This window comes from Erinaceus europaeus, chromosome 21 (assembly GCF_950295315.1).
Source record: "Erinaceus europaeus chromosome 21, mEriEur2.1, whole genome shotgun sequence".
In the NCBI taxonomy this organism is placed as follows: Eukaryota; Metazoa; Chordata; class Mammalia; order Eulipotyphla; family Erinaceidae; genus Erinaceus; species Erinaceus europaeus.
The window spans coordinates 5738263-5756932 of NC_080182.1; the positions used below are offsets into that span (position 1 = coordinate 5738263).

An 18670-nucleotide genomic window follows, 5' to 3' on the forward strand; every position below is an offset into this window, starting at 1 on the left:
CTGCAGGTGAAGCAGGTCTGCAGGTGTCTATCTTTCTCTCCTCCTCTCTGTCTTCCCCTCCTCTCTCCATTTCTCTCTGTCCTATCCAACAATGACGACAACAACAATAATAACTACAATAATAAAACAACAAGGGCAACAAAAGGGAATAAAATAAAATATTAAAAAAAAAGAAATTCTTTAAAAAAGATGTTGTTGATATGTAAAACTCTCAAATTCCTTCTCAATTAGAAACGTTAGATTGCACTATGGTTATTCTAATGATTCTCATGCATGAGGCTTTTTTCTTTCCATGCTTCTTATGTTTACCCTTCCACATTCTATTGTTTAAACTTTAAACAACCTTAAAATCATATTAAAAAAGACTTCCAATTGTAATAAAGTTATCAATTGTGATAAACTTCTAACCTGCTACAAGTTTTGTTTCATAGTAAGTAAATTGCAGCTGTCAAGCTCTCTACAGAAAAGCAGAAGTCCAGCAGCTGACCTTCCTCATACAACGTTCCACCCCCTGGCATTCTTCCGTGGACATCTGCTTTGGACTGGCATTTCTATCAGACTCAACTGGTACACCTCTTGGACACTTTGCAGCTTCCCTTTATGCTGTTGGGTTTCTCAAAGACTGACTGCAGCCAGCTGCCTTGGGATTCTAAGCCATACCCCCCCATGCTAGGTAATGCCTACAAGAAAAAAAATGCCCGTCGAGGCAAGTAACGCCCCCCAGAGGCCAAAAAGAGTCCCCCTCAGGCCTTCCCTTGGCAGCACACTGGTTCTTGTCTTACATGTTCCTCCATGTTTGTGCCAGTTTCTCTTTTGAAAATGCCTGTACGATATAGGTTTCTGTTCACCCCACACCCCTGATACTGTGGTCATTTAGTTAAAAAGAAAAGGAGGAATTGTTGGTATGTTTCATATAGGTTTGATCTCCTTCCCCCCACCTCTGGAAGATTGTGGTTTAGCCCTGCTAGTTTCACGGGGCCCACTTGTCCCCGCCCAAAAAGAACCCCTATGGATGTCCAGAGTCCCAGCAGCAGCCGCTGAGGGAGAATGATGGGGAAGCACATGGTGTGGTGATTTGCCCGCTAGTGAATAAAGATTAAACTGCAGCTTCTCGGCCCAGTTGTGTGTCCCCGAGTCTCTGTCTCTACCGCCGCGAAGCTAGCCTGGCCTGCTGGAGCCTCCGAACATTAACGACAGTTAAGACAGCCTCAAGGAAGTGAACATGCTCCACGTGGGTTAGCTGAACTTACTTCAGGTGAAAACCCAGTGTGGTGGGGCTGGGGGGGCTCTTCACTCCTCCTTCACTCTTTCTTCCGACAATCGGTGCTCATGGACTCACTGCAGACTGTTTTGCACCAGGGACAGATTTGAAGCAGTGCTGGGTGAACATGTGGCTGAGTTTCCTCCTTGCTGTTTCTTTCAGACACACAGAGAGAAAGAGACTTCTGTCAGCATTGCTCCACGGCCCATCATGCTCCCATGCGGTGCTCCCGTGTGGTACTGGAGATGAAGCCCAGGGCCTCAAGCATGGTTAAGCATGTGCTCTGCCCACTGAGTCACCTCCCGGCCTGAGACACTTCCATGTCACCTAGGTTTGCACCTGGTAATGGCAGCCGGGATGGTTAAATGCCAGTGCCGTTCGCAGCACTGAGGAAACCTCAGGATGGAAGCTTTTTGCACCAGCCTAGAGTCCTGTGTGAACTTGAACCCAAGGCTGCCAGTTCTGGCCCATGGGAGTATGGGTCTTTGGTGTGTGTGGGGGGGGGGGGGTGGGGGGAGGAGCAGTCAGGAGAACCTCAGACTCGGTAATTGTGGTCAGGCGGATCCATTCAAAGGAAACTAATTAGGAAAAAATAAACAGCTGATCCAAACTCCACATAGTTCCTGGGATGTTCTCCCCCGAGAAACAATGTTCTAGAGAGATGCTTCCTGGGAGGCTTACAAATACTTTGCCAGGCCCTGCCTCAGTCTCCTCCACGCCCCCAGCCTCCTGACCTGAAGTCCTCCTCCTCCCCCCAAGCCCAACTCAGGTACATTGAAACAGGTGTGTCTTCCAGAGGGGCAGAGGATATCCAGGACCCCAGGGGACTCCCAGGACTGGCTGGACTAGCCAGGAGGCCTATGCGACAAGAGGGTGGTGGCTCCCTGCCCACCCACCGAAGGCAACATGCTCTGCTCTGCATGTTTCTGGGGTCACTGTGTGACACCTCAGCTCCTGCAGAAAGGACAGTCACAGTTTTATAAGACAACTGCTCACATCTGGAGAGCCAGGCTTGCAGATTGACATGCCTTAGGCTGGAGCTGGTGTCAGCAGTCTGAGGGTGGGGAGTGTGATATCAGTAGGCCTTTGGGAGGGGCGCTCAGGATCTGTCATGGTCAGGGGCTAGCCTGGAGAAAGCTAAGAGCTAGCTTGTGTGTCTTTTGTTTTTATTTGGGGGGATTAATGGTTTATAGTAAATGCAGGTATTGGTACATATATCAAATTTCTTGGTTTTCTGCAAAACACCCTCACTCCCGAGTCTGGGTCCTCCACCACCAACATGTACCTGGAGCTGAAAGCCCCCCACCCTCAGCATCCTATGCGTTGATGTAATATGTCCAACCCAGTACAAGTTCTACGTTGTGTTTCCCCTTCTGTTCTTATTTTTTAACTTCTGCACATGAGTGAGATCATTCCATACCCACCCTTCACTTTCTGGCCGACCTCACTTTATGCTCCATCCAAGATGGGCTGAAAATGGTGAAATTACCCCTCTTAATAGCTGAGTAGTATTCCATTGTGTATGTAGACCACAACTTGCTCAGCCACTCATCTGTGGTTGGACACCTGGGTTGCTTCCAGGTTTTGGCTATTACAAACTGTGCTGCTATGAACACAGGTAGACATAGATCTTTCTGGATGTGCGTGTTTGACTCCTTAGGATATATCGCCAAGAAAGCAACTGCAGGGCCATAAAAAAAAAGGTCCATTTCTAGCTTTCCGAGAGTTCTCCAGACTGCTCTCTGCAGGGGTTGGACCCATTGACATTCCCACCAGTACTGTAGGAGGTTCCTTTGTCCCCACAGCCTCTCCAGCACTTGCTGTTATTATCTTTTCTGATGTGTGATATTTTCACAGGAGTGAAGTCGTATCACATCTTTATTTACATTTCTTTGACAACCAGTGACCTGGAGCATTTTTTCATATGTCTGTTGACCTGTGTATCTTTCACAGAAGAGGTTGAGTCCTCCACTGCCACAGCCTCCAGTATGAGGCCAGTGGCCTGGACACCCCACATGGGGCAGGAACATCTGCCCTGGTTATGGCAGGGGTGACATTTCAGTCACTGACTATATGCTCTTATGCACTTATTATTATTATTATTTGCCTCCAGGGTTATCACTGGGGCTAAGTGCTGGCACTGGGAATACACTGCCTGACAGCCATTTTTGTTTATTTTATTGGATAGGACAGAGAGAAATCAAGAAAGGAGGGGAAGACAGAGAGGGGGAGAGAAAGATAGACACCTGCAGACCTACTTCACCATTTGTGAAGCAACCCCCTGCAGATGGGGAGCCAGGAACTTGAACTGGGATCCTTGTGCCGGTCCTTGTGCTTCATGCCATGTGCACTTAAACCGGTACACTACCGCCCGGCTCCCTCTAGTGCATGCTTTAAAATTAACATTTTATTTATTTATTTATTTGTTTATTTAATTTTATTTGATAGACCAGAGAGAGAACTTGAGAGAGAAGAAGGAGATGGAGAGTGAGAGAAAAAGAGAAAGATCCTTGCTTCACTGCTCTTGAAGCTTCCCCTTTGCAGATGGGGGCTGTGGGTTTGAACCTGGGTCCTCTCATATGGTAAACTAAGTGTTTGATCAGGTGCATCACTGCCAGATCCCTCCCTCGTGCACTTTTTATAGCTGGATGTTCTCTGAGTGGGCTTGCAAGGGAGTGGGGGAGATGCTCTTCCCAGAGGCCAGTGACTGATCATGGATGGCAGGGTGAGCCTAGTGCTCTAAAGAGAAGTGCTCCCAGGGGGCTGCCACCTCCCTGGCCAGAGGAATTTCAAGATCAGCTGAGACAAATGACTTACCCTCCAGAGAGATGCTGCTGGGTGGTCAGGGCAGCTGTGGGCACCAGGAGGCTCAGAGGCAGTGAGAAAAATCCCAGGATCTGGAAGCAGAGACTGTCCTTGCTACAGTTAGTACAACAGAGAGACAGACAGACCTACATACACACACACACACACACCACACGGAGGGCAAGATCTCGCAGAGGTGAAGTATTCAAAGCAAACAGGGCCTGGTGTTTCTATTCAGGGGGTCCCCATGCAAAATTCCTAAATAGGAAAGCCTTCCACCCATGGAACAACTTGATGGGACCAGGCTAAGGTGAGTATGTATGGGGGGGCATGTCAGACTCAGAAAGGGAGAGGCTAACACCTTCCTGGCATCTAGCTCCCTGCCGTTTTAGGACATCATGTTGCAGAACACACATCCCTAGCCACCTTCCTGTGGGTGCAGGCTTGGCATGATCAAGGTAACCTGGCTAGACACAGGATGCTGGTCTGATCTGAGGCACCTGGGTGTCTCAAACAGAGAGGCTCAGATGGGAAACAGCTGGTCCACACTATCTACCACTCCAACAGGACCCCAGTAAGACTGCACAGTTCTGAGTGCTTCCTTGGATCCTGTGACTGAGCTAAGCTAGTCCCACGGACTGACACAAGAACACCCGAACGCCCCCCCCCCCCCAGCAGGGCCACAGAGGCCACAGACAGACACATGAGGGCTAAGGTGGCAGGAGAGACTTTCTAAAGTACCTTCAGACTCTGCCAAGGAGGCTCTCGTCGCTCAGGTCACCAAGTCTGCATGAGGAAAGGACTTTTCCAAAGCCAGGCCTTCTAGAACTTTTCACGTGGCACATAGGTGGCAACGGAGGCAAAACGGTACTCCAAAGACCCCTTGGCTGAATTAATCAACGATCGTTTATTGCAAGGCACGGTGCTGGGCACTAAGGAGGGTACATGGGAGTAGGGACAGAAGTCCCTGCCCTCAAGGAGCTTACAATCTAGTCGGGAAGACAAGGCATACAGACAAGGATCAAGGATGTCACAATACAGAAGGCAAGTGCAAGGTCACAGTACAAGACACTTCCCCAAGTGGCACCTGACCAACTGGCTATTCATGAGAAGGGCTGGGTAGGTTTGGGAGGTGGTCAGGGAGAGACGGGGCTGGAGCTAACCTAGGGCAGGGGGGTCTGGGTGAAGAAGAAGGGTTGGAGGGGCAGTTTCAGCAGTGCAGTCACACGACCAAAAGGCACAGAGGTGACAACCCAAGCAAGCAGGGCAAGAGAGGGCGGCATGGGACGGGCCACAGAATGGTTCATGGATTAGGAAGGGAGAAGATTTAACTGCAGCTGCAAGACTTTGATTAGGTTTGCAAACAACTTAGTTCACGGAGAGAAAAGTTTCAAAGCTTGCTCTGGGAATGCCCATGGGTGGGTTCTGATTCTGTCTAACTTCCAAGGACGCCTCCCATAGGGAGTCTTCTTCAGGGTCTTTCTGTCTAAAGGGCAGGTTTTGGGGTGTGGGTAGACACCCTAGGAGGCCCAGGGGACCCCAGATTCTAGCTAGCACGAACTTGGGCTGAGGAGGACTCTGACGGGCAGGCAGGAAGAATGCTCCCGAAAGACAAGAATCTTTACAAATGACGTAATATTTATTAACAATACCTTTTAAAAAAAGATTACATAGGCTAGATCACTGGTAAATATCATTTACACTGGGAGGGGAAGACTACTTGGGGCGTCTTTTTTATTCATTTTCTTATTTTGTTGTTTTTTTTTGCATGTGGTTTTAAAGTTTGTTTTATTTATTGAGTTGAACAAAGAAATAACCATAACAAACTAAGAGAGGAACACAGCTTGAAATACTGACAATATGTTCTTTCTTTTTTTGTGTGTTTTTCCTGGCTGTCACCTTAGTTTTTTTCCTTAAAAAAAATTTTTTTAGACAAGTGGAATCCTGATTATGACGTAATTGGATAAATTGAGCTAGAAGGTTGAAAATTTGACTCGGATTATTTATAAGCAAAAACGGCAGATTGCAGGCAAATCTGAGTTTGCCAAGAAAGGAGAAAAAGGTGACCGCATGTTGAAGTTTGAAATTTTTTTATTCATTCATTTATCTATTTATTTTAGAAAATCTCATTGATTTTGAAATGCACTGGTTCAGAAGTGTCTGCTTAGGAAACCTCCCTGTTATAATAAAGAGTTTTTCCCATAAGAATTCAGCTGTGTTGATATTGTCATGTTTCCAATGTGCGACTTAGCAGGGTGCTTAGACTACCTACTGAAAACCAGGAGCCGTCAGCAAGGCATCACACCAGGGAACTAGAGGTGTGGCTTAATCATGAGAAAAAGTCTTTAGCTGAGACTATCTGCTGGATTGGGGGAAGTCTGCCAAAATTCCAGGCAGGATTTTGATTTAAAAGAAGGACTTAGTATTAAAGAGATACACAGGTTATCTATCTGAAGGTGTGTTCAAAGAAAGGAGTCGTCGCTTGACAGAGAAAGAAACTCTCTGGTTTTCTGTAAAATGTACATTCAAAACAGACGTGGAAAAGACAGTGAAATGACTTTGGATCCTTTGCAGGACCCTGCCGATTATAGTAACTTTTGTTTGTTCTAGGTTACTACAGGATATAGAACCTCAAATTGGATGTCTAAGATACTGCTACCACACAGACAAGACAGTGCTAACCTAGTGGAGGGAAAACAAAGTATTGCCGTACAAGGCTAACCTGTGGGAGTGCTAACACACTGGGGACTCTTGGGCAGCTGGACTGAAGTCTGAAGCCATTTCTTCAAAGCATCTCAGAAAAGTGTTGTCTCACACGTGTTCCGAGGACTTGCTTGATCGCACCAGCCATGCGCAGAGTCCCGGGGGCTGTTCTGTGGCCTCTCTTTGTTAGACGACCTAAGTCATTTGTCAGCGAGTAGCCAAACTTGAGTCTCAAACTCCAGTCCCTGAAGGACACGGTTTTCCAGGGAGAGCTGTATGGTTGTGTTGCCCATTGCTTTTTACGGCAGAGGAAAAGAAAAAATTAATATCTACATCTCATGTTAACTTTAAAAAATTCTATAAAACACTAAATATATAATAAAAATATGCATATAAGGACATATGTAAACTGCTTTGGTAACATCATATTACAGATGTCTTCAGTGCATTGCAGAGTTTCTGAGAAACTGCAGACAAAGCTAGGTTTGCTTTGAGGAAGTACTGGATAATGCCATTCCTAAAGAAGCAAAGAACATTTGTGTTTTCCAGTCAGAAGGTGTACTTGAACAACAATATTACTTAGTACTGGGTGTCTTCAAAACAACTAGCTAACTGTTGCTTAGACTACAGGCAGTGAGTCCTGGGCGTGGCGTTCGTCATAAGCTGGACCTGGCTGTGAGGGACAGCATGATGGTGCTGATGGCCGACAGCGTGCAGGCATTGGATGTCGAGGGCCCGGCGCCTCGGGCGTAGGCGTCTGCAATGACAGGGCACAGCACTCAGAGCAGCCTGGTCTGGGCGGCAGCCTCTGCAAACAACCCAGCCAGTGGGTTGTGCTTGACCTGAGCATGTTAGGGATGCAGGACCTTCTAACCATCCATGTATCCATCCACCCGTGAATCTACCCATTTCCATCTGTATACCATCCATTTATCACTCACCCATCTACCCTACATATCTATCCATCCATCCACCATCCATCCTCCCATCTACCTGCTTGCTATTCACGCATCCATCTTCTGTCTATTTACCCTACCCTATCCATCCATCCATCCATCCATCCATCCATCCATCCATCCATCCATCCATCTACTCCATCTATCCATCCACCCATTCATTCAGCTCAATCCATTCATCCATCTATATTCTATCTATCTACCCATCTACCCATCCACCCTAAATATCTATTCAACTATATGTTACTCAACCATCCATCTCCTATCCACTCAATCATTCGCCCATTCATCCAGTCACCTATTATTCACCCATCCATTTTTTGTCTACTTACTCCATTCTATCCATCATCCATCCATCCATCCATCCATCCATCCATCCATCCATCCACTCATCCATCATCTACCAATCTATCCATACATTATCCACCCACTGATCCTCTATCTACCTTATCTAGCTACCTACCATCCATCCATCATCCATCCACTCACAGCACTAGGGAATGAACTGAGGGCCACTTATAAGCAAGCACATGTCCACTAACCCGTCTCCCAGATTCAACTTTCTACTCTTTTTTTAATTTTGGAGAGACAAAGAGGATGTGAGGAGAGAGGGAGAGAGACACACTGAGAGAACAGACACTGAGGCACCATCCATGGAGTCCTCCTTGCTGGTACTCCTCTGTGGCACAGAGGCTCAAACCCAGGGTCTTGTGTAGCCTACTGAGTGAGCTTCCTTCCAGCCCCTGAAAGTGAGCATCTCTCAATCACTTTTTAGTATCAATTCTAGGACCCTGTGGCTGTCAGACTCTAAACAGATGATGAATCCCTCTGAATCCCTCATTGTAGCATCTTGTAAATTGAGGCTGTCTATATCTAACATATGACAGAGGGTCAGTAATACTGATGATGTTAATGAGGTAGTGAGTTAAAATAGCCCCCCCTTTCTGTAGTACCAGGAAATGAAACCAGGACTTCATGTATGCATGATACCACCACTGTACAGCCTTTCTAACCTGTTTTATAAAAATGTATTTATTTGATAAGACAGAGATAAACTGAGAAGAGAATGAGAGAGAGAGAGAGATCTGAAGCACTGATTTACCACTCATGAAGTTGCCTCCCGCAGGTGGGGACTGAGGGCTGGAACCCTGGTCCTTGCATATTGTAACATGGATGCTCAACCAGATGTGCCGTTGCTCAATTCCCTGAGTTGATTTTTTTTTATTAGTTTAGAGAGAGGAGAGAGAGACAGGTGGAGAGAAAGAGGGAGAGACAACACAGAACAACTCCACCATCCATGGAGTCCCCCTATTGCTGTCCAAGGAACTCCTTTTAACTTCTCTCTCTCCTCTCTCTCTCTCTCTCTCTCTCTCTCTCAGTTTGGTAGGACAGAGAAAAGGGGAAGATAGGGAGAGAGAAAGAAAGATACACGCAAACCTGCTTCACTGTTTGTGAAGCTTCCCTCCTGCAGGTGAGGAGCAAGGACTTGAACCTGGGTCCCTGTGCATGGTAATGCGTGTGCTTAACTGGGTGCACCACTGCCTGGCCTCAATCCATCATATTTCCATGAGGTGCTGGGACTTGAACCCAGGGCTTTGAGCATGGTAGGGTGGGGGTTTCTCCTGATCCCTCAATGTTGTCAAGCACAGAGCAGTGCTGCACCTCATTCTTACACAAAGCCAGGGAGCAGCTGGCACTGTTTCAGCACCATTCATGGAAAGGGAAGGTCGGGGTCTGAAACTGGTCCAAGAGCAACCTGGAAGCAACTCAGTGAGCTGAGAGCCAGTCCTGTTTCTGTTTCAATATACCATTTCTTCCAGATACAGTGATCTCAGTCCTTTCAAACCTTTTTTTTTTTTTAACTGGGTCAGAGTTTCCATAGTCAGAGATCATTTGAAGGTATTTCAAGATTCAGAGATCTCTGATTCATAAAATGGAAACAAGAGACTCTGTTACACTCACAATAGCAACTTGGCATCTTCTAATTATACTGGTTTTGCCTGAGGTGTTTTGTAATAAATTTAGTCCATAATCATCAGTCAGCTTGAAAAACCAGATGATTCTTGCAATGAGCTACAAACAGTAGGTCAGACTTGGGTGAAGGGAGATAAACCAACCTCTCAATCAACCCCCATCTACTGGGTTTCCGTTGCCTGGAGATTGCTTCCACATCTGCCCCACATCTGGTTCCCTTTCTCCACCAGCTAGAGCCCTCAATGGATGAGGTGTGGATTTGCTTTCTCTCCACTGGTTTTAATGATAAAGTTGGTTTTAGGGTTCCTAGGGAACAGAGGTGCAGGGAACACCACTATGGACAACACCCATGGATGGTGGAGCAGGGCTCTGAAGTCTCTCTTCTCTCTCAGCGCCATGCACAGCACCTAGGGAACTCCATGAATGGTGGGGCAGGGCTGTGGGGTCTCTCCCTCCCTATCTCTAAGTCTATATAATTAAAAAAAAGTGTGCTCTGGAGTCACCTGGTGGTAATGACATATGCCTGAGGTCCTCTTTCCATCCCTGGAACCCTATGAAAAATAGTCTTTTCTGAATCTATACTCAGACCTGTATTTTTAAAAATAAGCTTCATCCTTTATGAAGCTGCATGTCACCCTCGGGCAGGGGGCATATCTACTCTATCTACTCTATCCTGCCAGTTTCAGTGTGTGTGCTGCTGAAGTGAAGGGAGAGAGCCCCTCCCCTACCTACCATTCTGTCTGTTAGGTTTCTGCGACCTGGTTTCATAGGGTGCATCTACGAGTGGACTTGCAGAAGGAAGAAGACACACTGCCTGAGCATCTCTGATCATCTTGGCCGCAGAGGGGATTGGAGTCCATGTACAAGTATCAACACACATACACAAAGGCCACACATACAAACACACACGTTCAGACACATACAGGAAACAAACTGGATCGTCTCCTCACATCCCAGCCAGAAGCTGCTCCCCAAAGCCTCCCCAGAGCCCAGTGCGGCCCCTGGGGACCCCTCTGCCTCCTCCCTGAGCTTTCTCAGTTACAACAGTTCCCAGAGGTCCATTCTGTGACCTCCTGGGGCCTGTTCGGGGGGGGGGGGGGGTTTGATTGGCAGCTGACTGAAGAGCAGTCAAATGTCCCAGCTGCCATGGTGCCCGTGGGCAGGCCTGAGGGGAGAGGGGCTGCCCTGCTTCCTGATCAGCCTGTCTCTGGAGCCCTGGAGTGTGTATGGGGGGGCAAGGTGGCAGGGACAGAGCAGGAGGGGGCTGCAGCGAGGAGGGAGGAGAGCTGAGGGCAGGAAAGGGGGAATCCAGTAGGGAGGAGGGCAGAGGGGGATAAGGGCAGGGAGGAGGGAGGAGAGCAGGGAGGAACGTAAAGAAGAGGGAGGACAGGAAGAAGGAGGGAGACAGGTAGTGAGGAGGCGGGGTAGGGGGTCAGGGAAAAGAACAGGAAGGGGCAGGGAGGATGGGGCAAGGTCAGAAAGGAGGGCAGGTGTGAGGGCAGGGAGAGTAGCAGGGAGGAGAGAGGAGGAGGGGGGAGGTGGTCTTGGTGGGGTCAAGGAGGTGGACAGAGGGTAGGAAGGCAACTGGAGAAGACGGTGGCAGGGAACAGGGAACAGGGGCCAGGGAGGGAGGAGGAAGGCAGGGAACAGGGGCCAGGGAGGAGGGGGTAGCTGGGAGGACAGCAGATCAGGGTGAGTTCTCACTGGAGATCTTGGGGATGCGGATCTGAGGGCTGCTGCTGCCCTCGCCGCCGTCGCTGAGGGGCTGGATCTGGATGATGTAGTCCTCGTGGAAGGGCAGCGACAGCTCCACAGACGTCTGGTTGGTCTCGATGACAGACGTGCTGCTCTGCCGGTCCCACCTGTACAGGACCTGTGGGGACAGACGGACCGTCCGGCGGTCAGTCGGGGGTACCCGGGCCCCCAGCGTGCACTACAAGACACAGTGATAGGAAGACTGTCTCCACCCCTGGCAGACAGCATCCCAACTGGGCACCCCACAAAGAGTTCACAGGTTCCTCACCGGTCCCCACTCCACACCCTGTCCAGTCACCAAACCCCAGAGGCTGGGGACGGCGCTGTGGAGAAGGGTCCTTCTGGGGAGGGGGTTGGGGCACTAAGCCCCACACGAGGACTGACTGAGAGCCCCCCCCCCATGTAAATACTTTGTGAGAAACAGACGTGGCTGGCCCACATGAGGGCTTTGCATGAGACTGACGTGGCTGCCACATGACTGATGTCTTCTCTCTGTCAGGAGGGCAGAGAGCTGCCTGGGATGGCGGCGGGGGAGGAGGACTGAACTCTCACAAGGGCTGCACACAGTGGAGGTGAGGAGGAAGCAGGAAGGAAAAGACTCTGCAAAGGCGCATCGGAACAAGAGGCAGAACTGTGTGTGAGTGTGTGCGTGTGTGAGTGTGTGTGTGTGAGTATGTGTGTGCGTGCATGCATGCGTGTGTGTGCATGCGTGTGTGAGTGTGTGTGTGTGCGTGTGTGTGCGTGTGAGTGTGTGTGTGAGTGTGTGCGTGTGTGTGTGTGTGTGTGAGTGTGTGTGTGAGTGTGTGTGTGAGAATCTGAGGGAGTGTGTGCGTGTGTGTGAGAATCTGAGGGAGTGTGTGCGTGTGTGAGTGTGTGTGCGTGTGTGTGTGTGTGTGCGTGTGTGTGTGAGTGTATGCGTGTGAGTGTGTGTGAGTGTGTGCGTGTGTGAGTGTGCGTGTGAGTGTGTGTGTGAGTCTGTGTGTGTGAGTGTGTGCGTGTGAGTGTGTGTGAGTGTGTGTGTGTGAGTGTGTGTGAGTGTGTGCGTGTGTGTGTTAGTGTGTGCGTGTGAGTGTGTGTGTGTGAGTGTGTGTGTGTGTGAGTGTGTGCGTGTGTGTGTGTGTTAGTGTGTGCGTGTGAGTGTGCGTGAGTGTGTGTGTGCGTGTGCGTGCATGTGTGCATGCGTGTGTGCGCGTGGCACATCTGATTAAGTGCACGGTATTACCTGCAAGGATCTGGGTTCAAGCTCCCACTCCTCGCCTGCGGTGGGGACATTTCACAAGTAATGAAGTAGGTCTGTAGGTGTCTCTCTGTCTCTCTCTTTTTAGATTTATTTATTTATTCCCTTTGGCTGCTCTTGTTGTTTTATTGTAGTAGTTATTATTATTGTTGTTACTGATGTCATCATTGTTGGATAGGACAGAGAAATGGAGAGAGGAGGGAAGACAGAGAGGGGGAGAGAAAGACACTTGTAGACCTGCCTCACTGCCTGTGAAGCGACTCCCCTGCAGGTGGGGAGTAGGGGGGGGGTCTCGAACCCGGCTCCTTACGCCAGTCCTTGCACTTTGCACCATGTGCGCTTAACCCTTTGTGCTACTGCCCAACTCCCTCTCTCTGTCTCTAAAAAAAAAAAAAAAAAAAGGAAAATGGCTGTCGGGAGAAGTGCATTTGTAGTGCAGACACCAAGCCCCAGCCCTGGTGGAAAAAAAAAAAGTAAATAAATAAAAGGCAGAAGAAATGACATGGTGGGCCACAGAGGGGTGACAAGTTCCTGTCCCCACAAACTGCCCTCAGACAAGCAATCCAGCACAGGCCTAGGCTCTGAAAGGCAAGTGGCTGGGACAGGGTCGGGGACATGTGTCCTACTCACGCCCCAGGTGACAGCAGCACTGCTGGCTCTGTAGCTGGGCTCCTGACTCTCAAATGAGGGGATTCATCAGATCTGGTGAAATTCTGGTGTCCTGCCTGTCTCCCTGCTTCCAACCCCTCCTGGAGGGAGAGACAGGCTGGACTCATGAGCGAGGTGCTCCCACCTGCTCCAAGTCCCTGTTCCCTGGTCATAGCCAGACAGGATGAGTGTTTCTGTTCCTTTCCACAGATGAGGGAAGCCAGACCGGGCAAGGTCACAGAGCTGGGGACAGCAGGACAAGGAGTCCAAAGACCTGACAACACTATGAGCCTCACCTGTGTGCCCCCCAACAATACAGCAGGGAGACCTGTTGGCCCCGGATCTGCCCTGCAGCTCTAGAGGGGCCTCAGCTGGGGTTGGGGAGCAGCAAGGCCTTGGGGCTGTGACTGCACTCATCTGTGATCATCACCACAGTGTCACTAGTTCTGCAGGGGGAGAGTAGGGTGCTGGAGTCTCCCCTGCAAGGCAGGGGGTGTTCTGCTCTCAGCGGCAGCTCCAAAAGCCCCAGAAGGCAGAGGAGAGATGATCTCCATGCTCCCCTGCCCCAGACTCTCCTACAAGTCTGAGGGTGTGGTTGGGCTGCGTGGCCTCTAAGCAGGTCTCCAGGGGGTGGGAGAGTGGTTCAGTGGGTAGAGCACATGCCTTACCCTGTGCAAGGCTCTGGGCTGCAGCCCTGGCATCACATGGAAGCACCACAGACAGCACCAAGGGACCTCCAGGGATGGTGTGGTGATGTGGTGTCTCTCTCACTCTCAAGATACAGAATAAAGTAAGTTGGGGGTGGGTGGGTGGGCAGTGGTGCACATGGTTGAGTGCACACATTACTAGGCACAAGGACCGAGGTTCAAGCCTCCACTCCCCACCTGCAGGGGGGATGCTTCATGGATAAGGAAGTAGGTCTACAGGTCTCTCTCTCTCTCTCTCTCTCTCTCTCTCTCTCTCTCTCTCCCACTCCTATTTCTCTCTATCCTTTTTAAAATTAAAAAGAAAACTGCCTGGAGTGGTGGGTTCCTAGTGCTGGCACTGAGCCCCAGCGATTACCCTGGAGGCAAAAAAAAAAAAAAAAAAAAAAAGGAGGCAGAGCAGTGGTATCGCAAAGCACAGAAAAGAAAACTGGGGAAATAGCTCAGCTAGCAATAAGGCCTGCAAGGGTTAACTTTTTCTTTTTCTTTTTTTAAATATTTATTTATGTATTCCCTTTTGTTGCCCTTGTTGTTGTAGTTATTATTGTTGTTGATGTCATTGTTGTTAGGACAGAGAGAAATGGAGAGAGGAGGGGAAGACAGAGGGGGAGAGAAAGATAGACACCTGCAGACCTGCTTCACCACTAGTGAAGTGACTCCCATGCAGGTGGGGAGCTGGGGGCTCAAACCAGGATCCTTGCGCTTGGTGCCACCTGCCCTCAACCTGCTGCGCCACCGCCTGACTCCCAAGGGCTAACTTTCTAAAGTGAAAAGCGAGGGCTCACTTCTTAGTGAGAGAAAATGCTGTTGATAGCCATGTTCCTTTCCTCCCAGCACACACGGGACTTCCTTCTGCTTGGCCTTGGTTAGAGGCCTTAGAATCTGCTCCTTCTGCCCAAGAGCCTGCGGATAACCCAAACAAGGTATACTCTGTGTACACAAAAGAAAAAGTCACCTGCTGAGCTTGTTGCTGTGAGTTAGTATTGGAAAGCTGAGAACTGTATGAAGGGCCAGTGCCACTGAGGATCCGACAAGAGCAAAGCAACACACTGGGTTTGATCCCCAGCACGGCATGTACCAGAGCAGTGCTCTGTCCTCTCTCTCTCTCATACAAAACTCTCTCTTCCCCCCCATATGAAATAAACAAATCTTAAAGAATAAAAGTGAAATAGAGTGAGCAGTTCTTCATGGGCTACAATGCTGGCTGGAACGCTGGCTGGACTCCGGCTATCCCAGGGCCCACACACAGGACTCCTCGGGGAGACACGCTCAAGCCCACGCAGCCAGCATGCCCAGGAGTTCAGACTCAGCACCTCTGGAATGGGTACATTTTTTCTTTTTTTGCCACCAGGGTTATTGCTGGGGCTCAGTGCCAACACTACAAATCCACCACTTTTAAGTAGCCACTTTTTTCCTTTAAAAAATTTTTCTTTCTATTTTAGTTGATAGGATAGAGACATTGAAAGAAGGGGGAATAGAGAGGGAGAGAGAAAGAGAGACACCTACAGACCTGCTTCACTTCTGCTGAAGCATCCCCCTGTGCAAGGGGAGGGGCAGGGGCTTCAACCTGGATCCTTGCACATGTCAATGGGTGTGCTCAGCCAGGTGTGCCAGTGCTGGGGCCCAGCATCTGCATTTATAATAAGCTCTGTGAGGCTACTGACACCAGGGCTGAAGCCACACTTAGAGAAGCAGGGCAGTTCTTCCCTCCCCGGACTCTCTCCAACCCCTGCTGAGGTTAGAGAACTGAGGCCACTCTGTGTACATATATATATATATATATATATATATATATATATATATATATATATATATGGAGAGAGAGAGAGAGAGAGAGAGAGGCAGAGACAGAGACAGAGACACAAAGGGAGAAAGAGACCAGAGCACTTCTTATCTCTGACTTACAGTGGTACTGGAGAACGAGACTGGGACCTCAGAGCTTAGGCATGAGCGTCTTTTTATTTTTTTTTTTCAGAATCTCTGTTTTAGAAAAAAAATACCCAAGACATGTGAAATCCATCTGATACCCCAGAAACGCCCTAGGTGCCATTTGTTCCCTGACATTTCAGCACCTAAATGGATGTGTCTCCAATGCCTCCCTCCTGTCCAGAGCACCCCTCTGAGATGCGGCAAGGGGCCAGGCTGGAATTAGTCCTGGGGCATACCAGGTCCTGCAGAATCAGCTGATGGGATGCAGGGCCCAGCTGGCTTTGAGCAAGAAATTGCTTTTTTGATTTACCTCTGCACCTCGCCGGAGCTCCGAGAATTCAGCTGGTTTCAGACATAAATCCACAAGGCCCATGTCTGCTGATTAGTCCTGAAATATTCTCAGCAGCCAGGGAAAGTGAACAAAGGTCTTTCAAACCTAATTCACCCCCGTTCGGGACTGGCTGAAAGGAGGGTCCCGCCTGCACTGCTTAGACTGGGGCAGCCTGGTTCTGAATCCCATGCCCAGGTGTCTGAGACAGAAGAGGGGTCTGGGTGGTCTGGCTGGAGAATAGAGGCTCTGCACTCATACCCCCATTCTATTCTCCACCTGCAGATGTGCAAAAATGAGAGAGCAGGAACCCAGGGGAATCACTTGGAGCTCATGTGAACAGGTCCTTGGTGTTTTTTTCTTTTTTTCTTTTTCTTTTTTCCCCACTAGAGTTATAGGTACAGCTCGGTGTCTGCACAACAGATCCACCTCTCCTGGTGGCCATTCCCCCACCTATCCCCCTATTTTCCCCATCCATTTTACTTGACAGGACAGAAAGAAATTGAGAGGGGAGAGAGACAGAGAGAGAGCGAGAGAGCAAGAATAGATATCTGCTGACCTACTTCACTGCTCATGAAGATCCCCCCTACACGTGGGGAGCAGGGGCTCAAACCTGGGTCCTTGTGCATGGTAGCTAGGTGCGCCACTGCCCCGCTCCAATGTTCATTTCTCAAGGCCTTTAGCTTGATGTCAGCATTCATGTATTTACTCATCTATTTCTCCTTTTGTTTAGTCTTTCCCTTCCTCCGCTCCTTCTCCACCCTAAGAGTATGTGGAATCAGCAAAGTGGATGCCAAGGGGATAGGAAATGGTCCCCAAGCTTTTCTGTGCATGAGGTTCTGGGTTTGAACCCAGGCACCGCATGAGAGCACTGGGAAGTCTGTGGGTGGTGGAGGGATGCCGTGGTGCTTCTCCCTGTTCTGTCTCCGCTCTCCTTTCTCTCTCCCTAGAGATGTGATTCAGTAACATCACATAAGGATGGCACTGGGGGTTCACTGTCTGGCACTGCATCAAAGCCAGCTCAGATGGCAGTCTTCTGGAAAGTAAGGGGACCCTGTCTGCATTCCTGTAGCATCTGGGGACCTGCATGCTGTGTGCTGAGTAATCACGGTTTTATAGGCAGGTAACAGCCCCCCACCCCCACCCCAAACTGTAAATTCCCTGAAGGCAGTTACCATGCTGCTGCTTCCGGACTTTCTGAAGCCTTAAAACCCACTTAGTGCCTGACTTCTGATAGACGATTGCTAAAGAATTGTGAATAAAAAGAATCTATAGTGCTCAGCTGTGTGTGAGCTCAATCTGCAGCTCTTGTCTTGAAAGGCTCAAGTCTCCAGCTGTAACTTGTCCCTGTGCCCCTCTCCTTCTCCCTCACCTTCCTCCAAGGTTATCACTGGCCTCAGTGCCTGCACCACAAATCCATGGCTCCCAGTAGCCTTTTGTCTTTTTTTTTTTTTTTTTTTCTTATTTGATGGGACAAAGAGAAATAAAGAGGGGAGGGGGGGATAGAGAGAGAAAGAAAGGGAGACACCTGCAGCCAAGCTTCATCACTTGTGAAGTTTCCCTCCTGCTGGTGGGGAGCAAGGACTGGAACCCGGGTCCTCACGCATGGTAATGTATCTGCTCAGCAGGGTGTGCTGCTGCCCACTCCTTTATTCTCCCTTTTAACAATTAATTTGTCCCAAGGGAGGGAGAGGCCAGGGCACCTGTGCTCGCATATCTGGTGGCAGGGCCTCCCACAGGCAAGTCCTGCACTCTACCCACTGAGTGCCTGAGACCCCTTCTTGGTTCTGAGACCCCTTCTTGGTTCAGGCGTGGCTGTGAACAGAGAAGGAAACCCAAAGTGACTCCAGGGTCCTTCTGCACTTCTCACCAAGTCTCCTGTACCCAGTCCTGTACGTGTGTGAAGTGGCAGCAATTAAGCTCTTTTTGCTTTTTATGAGGTAGAAAAAGAACAGAACAGAGAGTTTTCACAGGTTTGGGACTGCAGAGCAACCTTCTCAGCCCAGATTTTTATTCTACATCGGGGAGAGAGAGAGCGAGGGGGAGGGGCAGGCAGTGGCACACCAGGTTAAACCCACATAGTACTAAGTGCAAGGATCTGGGTTCAAGCCTCCAGCTCTCCACCTGCAGGGTGGACATTTCATGAGCAGTGAAGCAGGTCTGCCGGTGTCTATCTCTCCCTCTCCCTCTCTACCTCTCCTTCTATATCAATTAAAAATAAATGGAAAAAATGGCCACCACTAGCTGTGGATTTGTAGTGCTGGTACCGAACCCCAGCGGTAACTTTGGAGGCTAAGGGGGGAGGGAGGGAAGGAGGGGAAGGAGAGAGAGAGAGAGACAGAGAGAGAGAGAGAGAGAGACAGAGAGAGA

General features: G+C 49.4%; 1 protein-coding gene across 4 annotated transcripts in view; it reads right to left on the reverse strand.

Moving 5' to 3' along the window:
* Positions 1 to 5684: 5684 nt before the first annotated feature.
* The window catches only part of LOC103124848 (contactin-4), a 422242-nt gene continuing 409256 nt past the window's right edge, over positions 5685 to 18670 (reverse strand). For all 4 annotated transcript variants that reach the window (XM_060180337.1, XM_060180335.1, XM_060180336.1 and 1 more), the window contains exons 21-22: positions 11404 to 11572; positions 5685 to 7526 (exon numbers count right to left, since the gene is read on the reverse strand). In XM_060180337.1, coding sequence (XP_060036320.1) covers positions 7426 to 7526; positions 11404 to 11572 — 270 coding nt within the window. In that variant the 3' untranslated portion in view covers positions 5685 to 7425. The remainder of the gene's footprint in view (positions 7527 to 11403; positions 11573 to 18670) is intronic.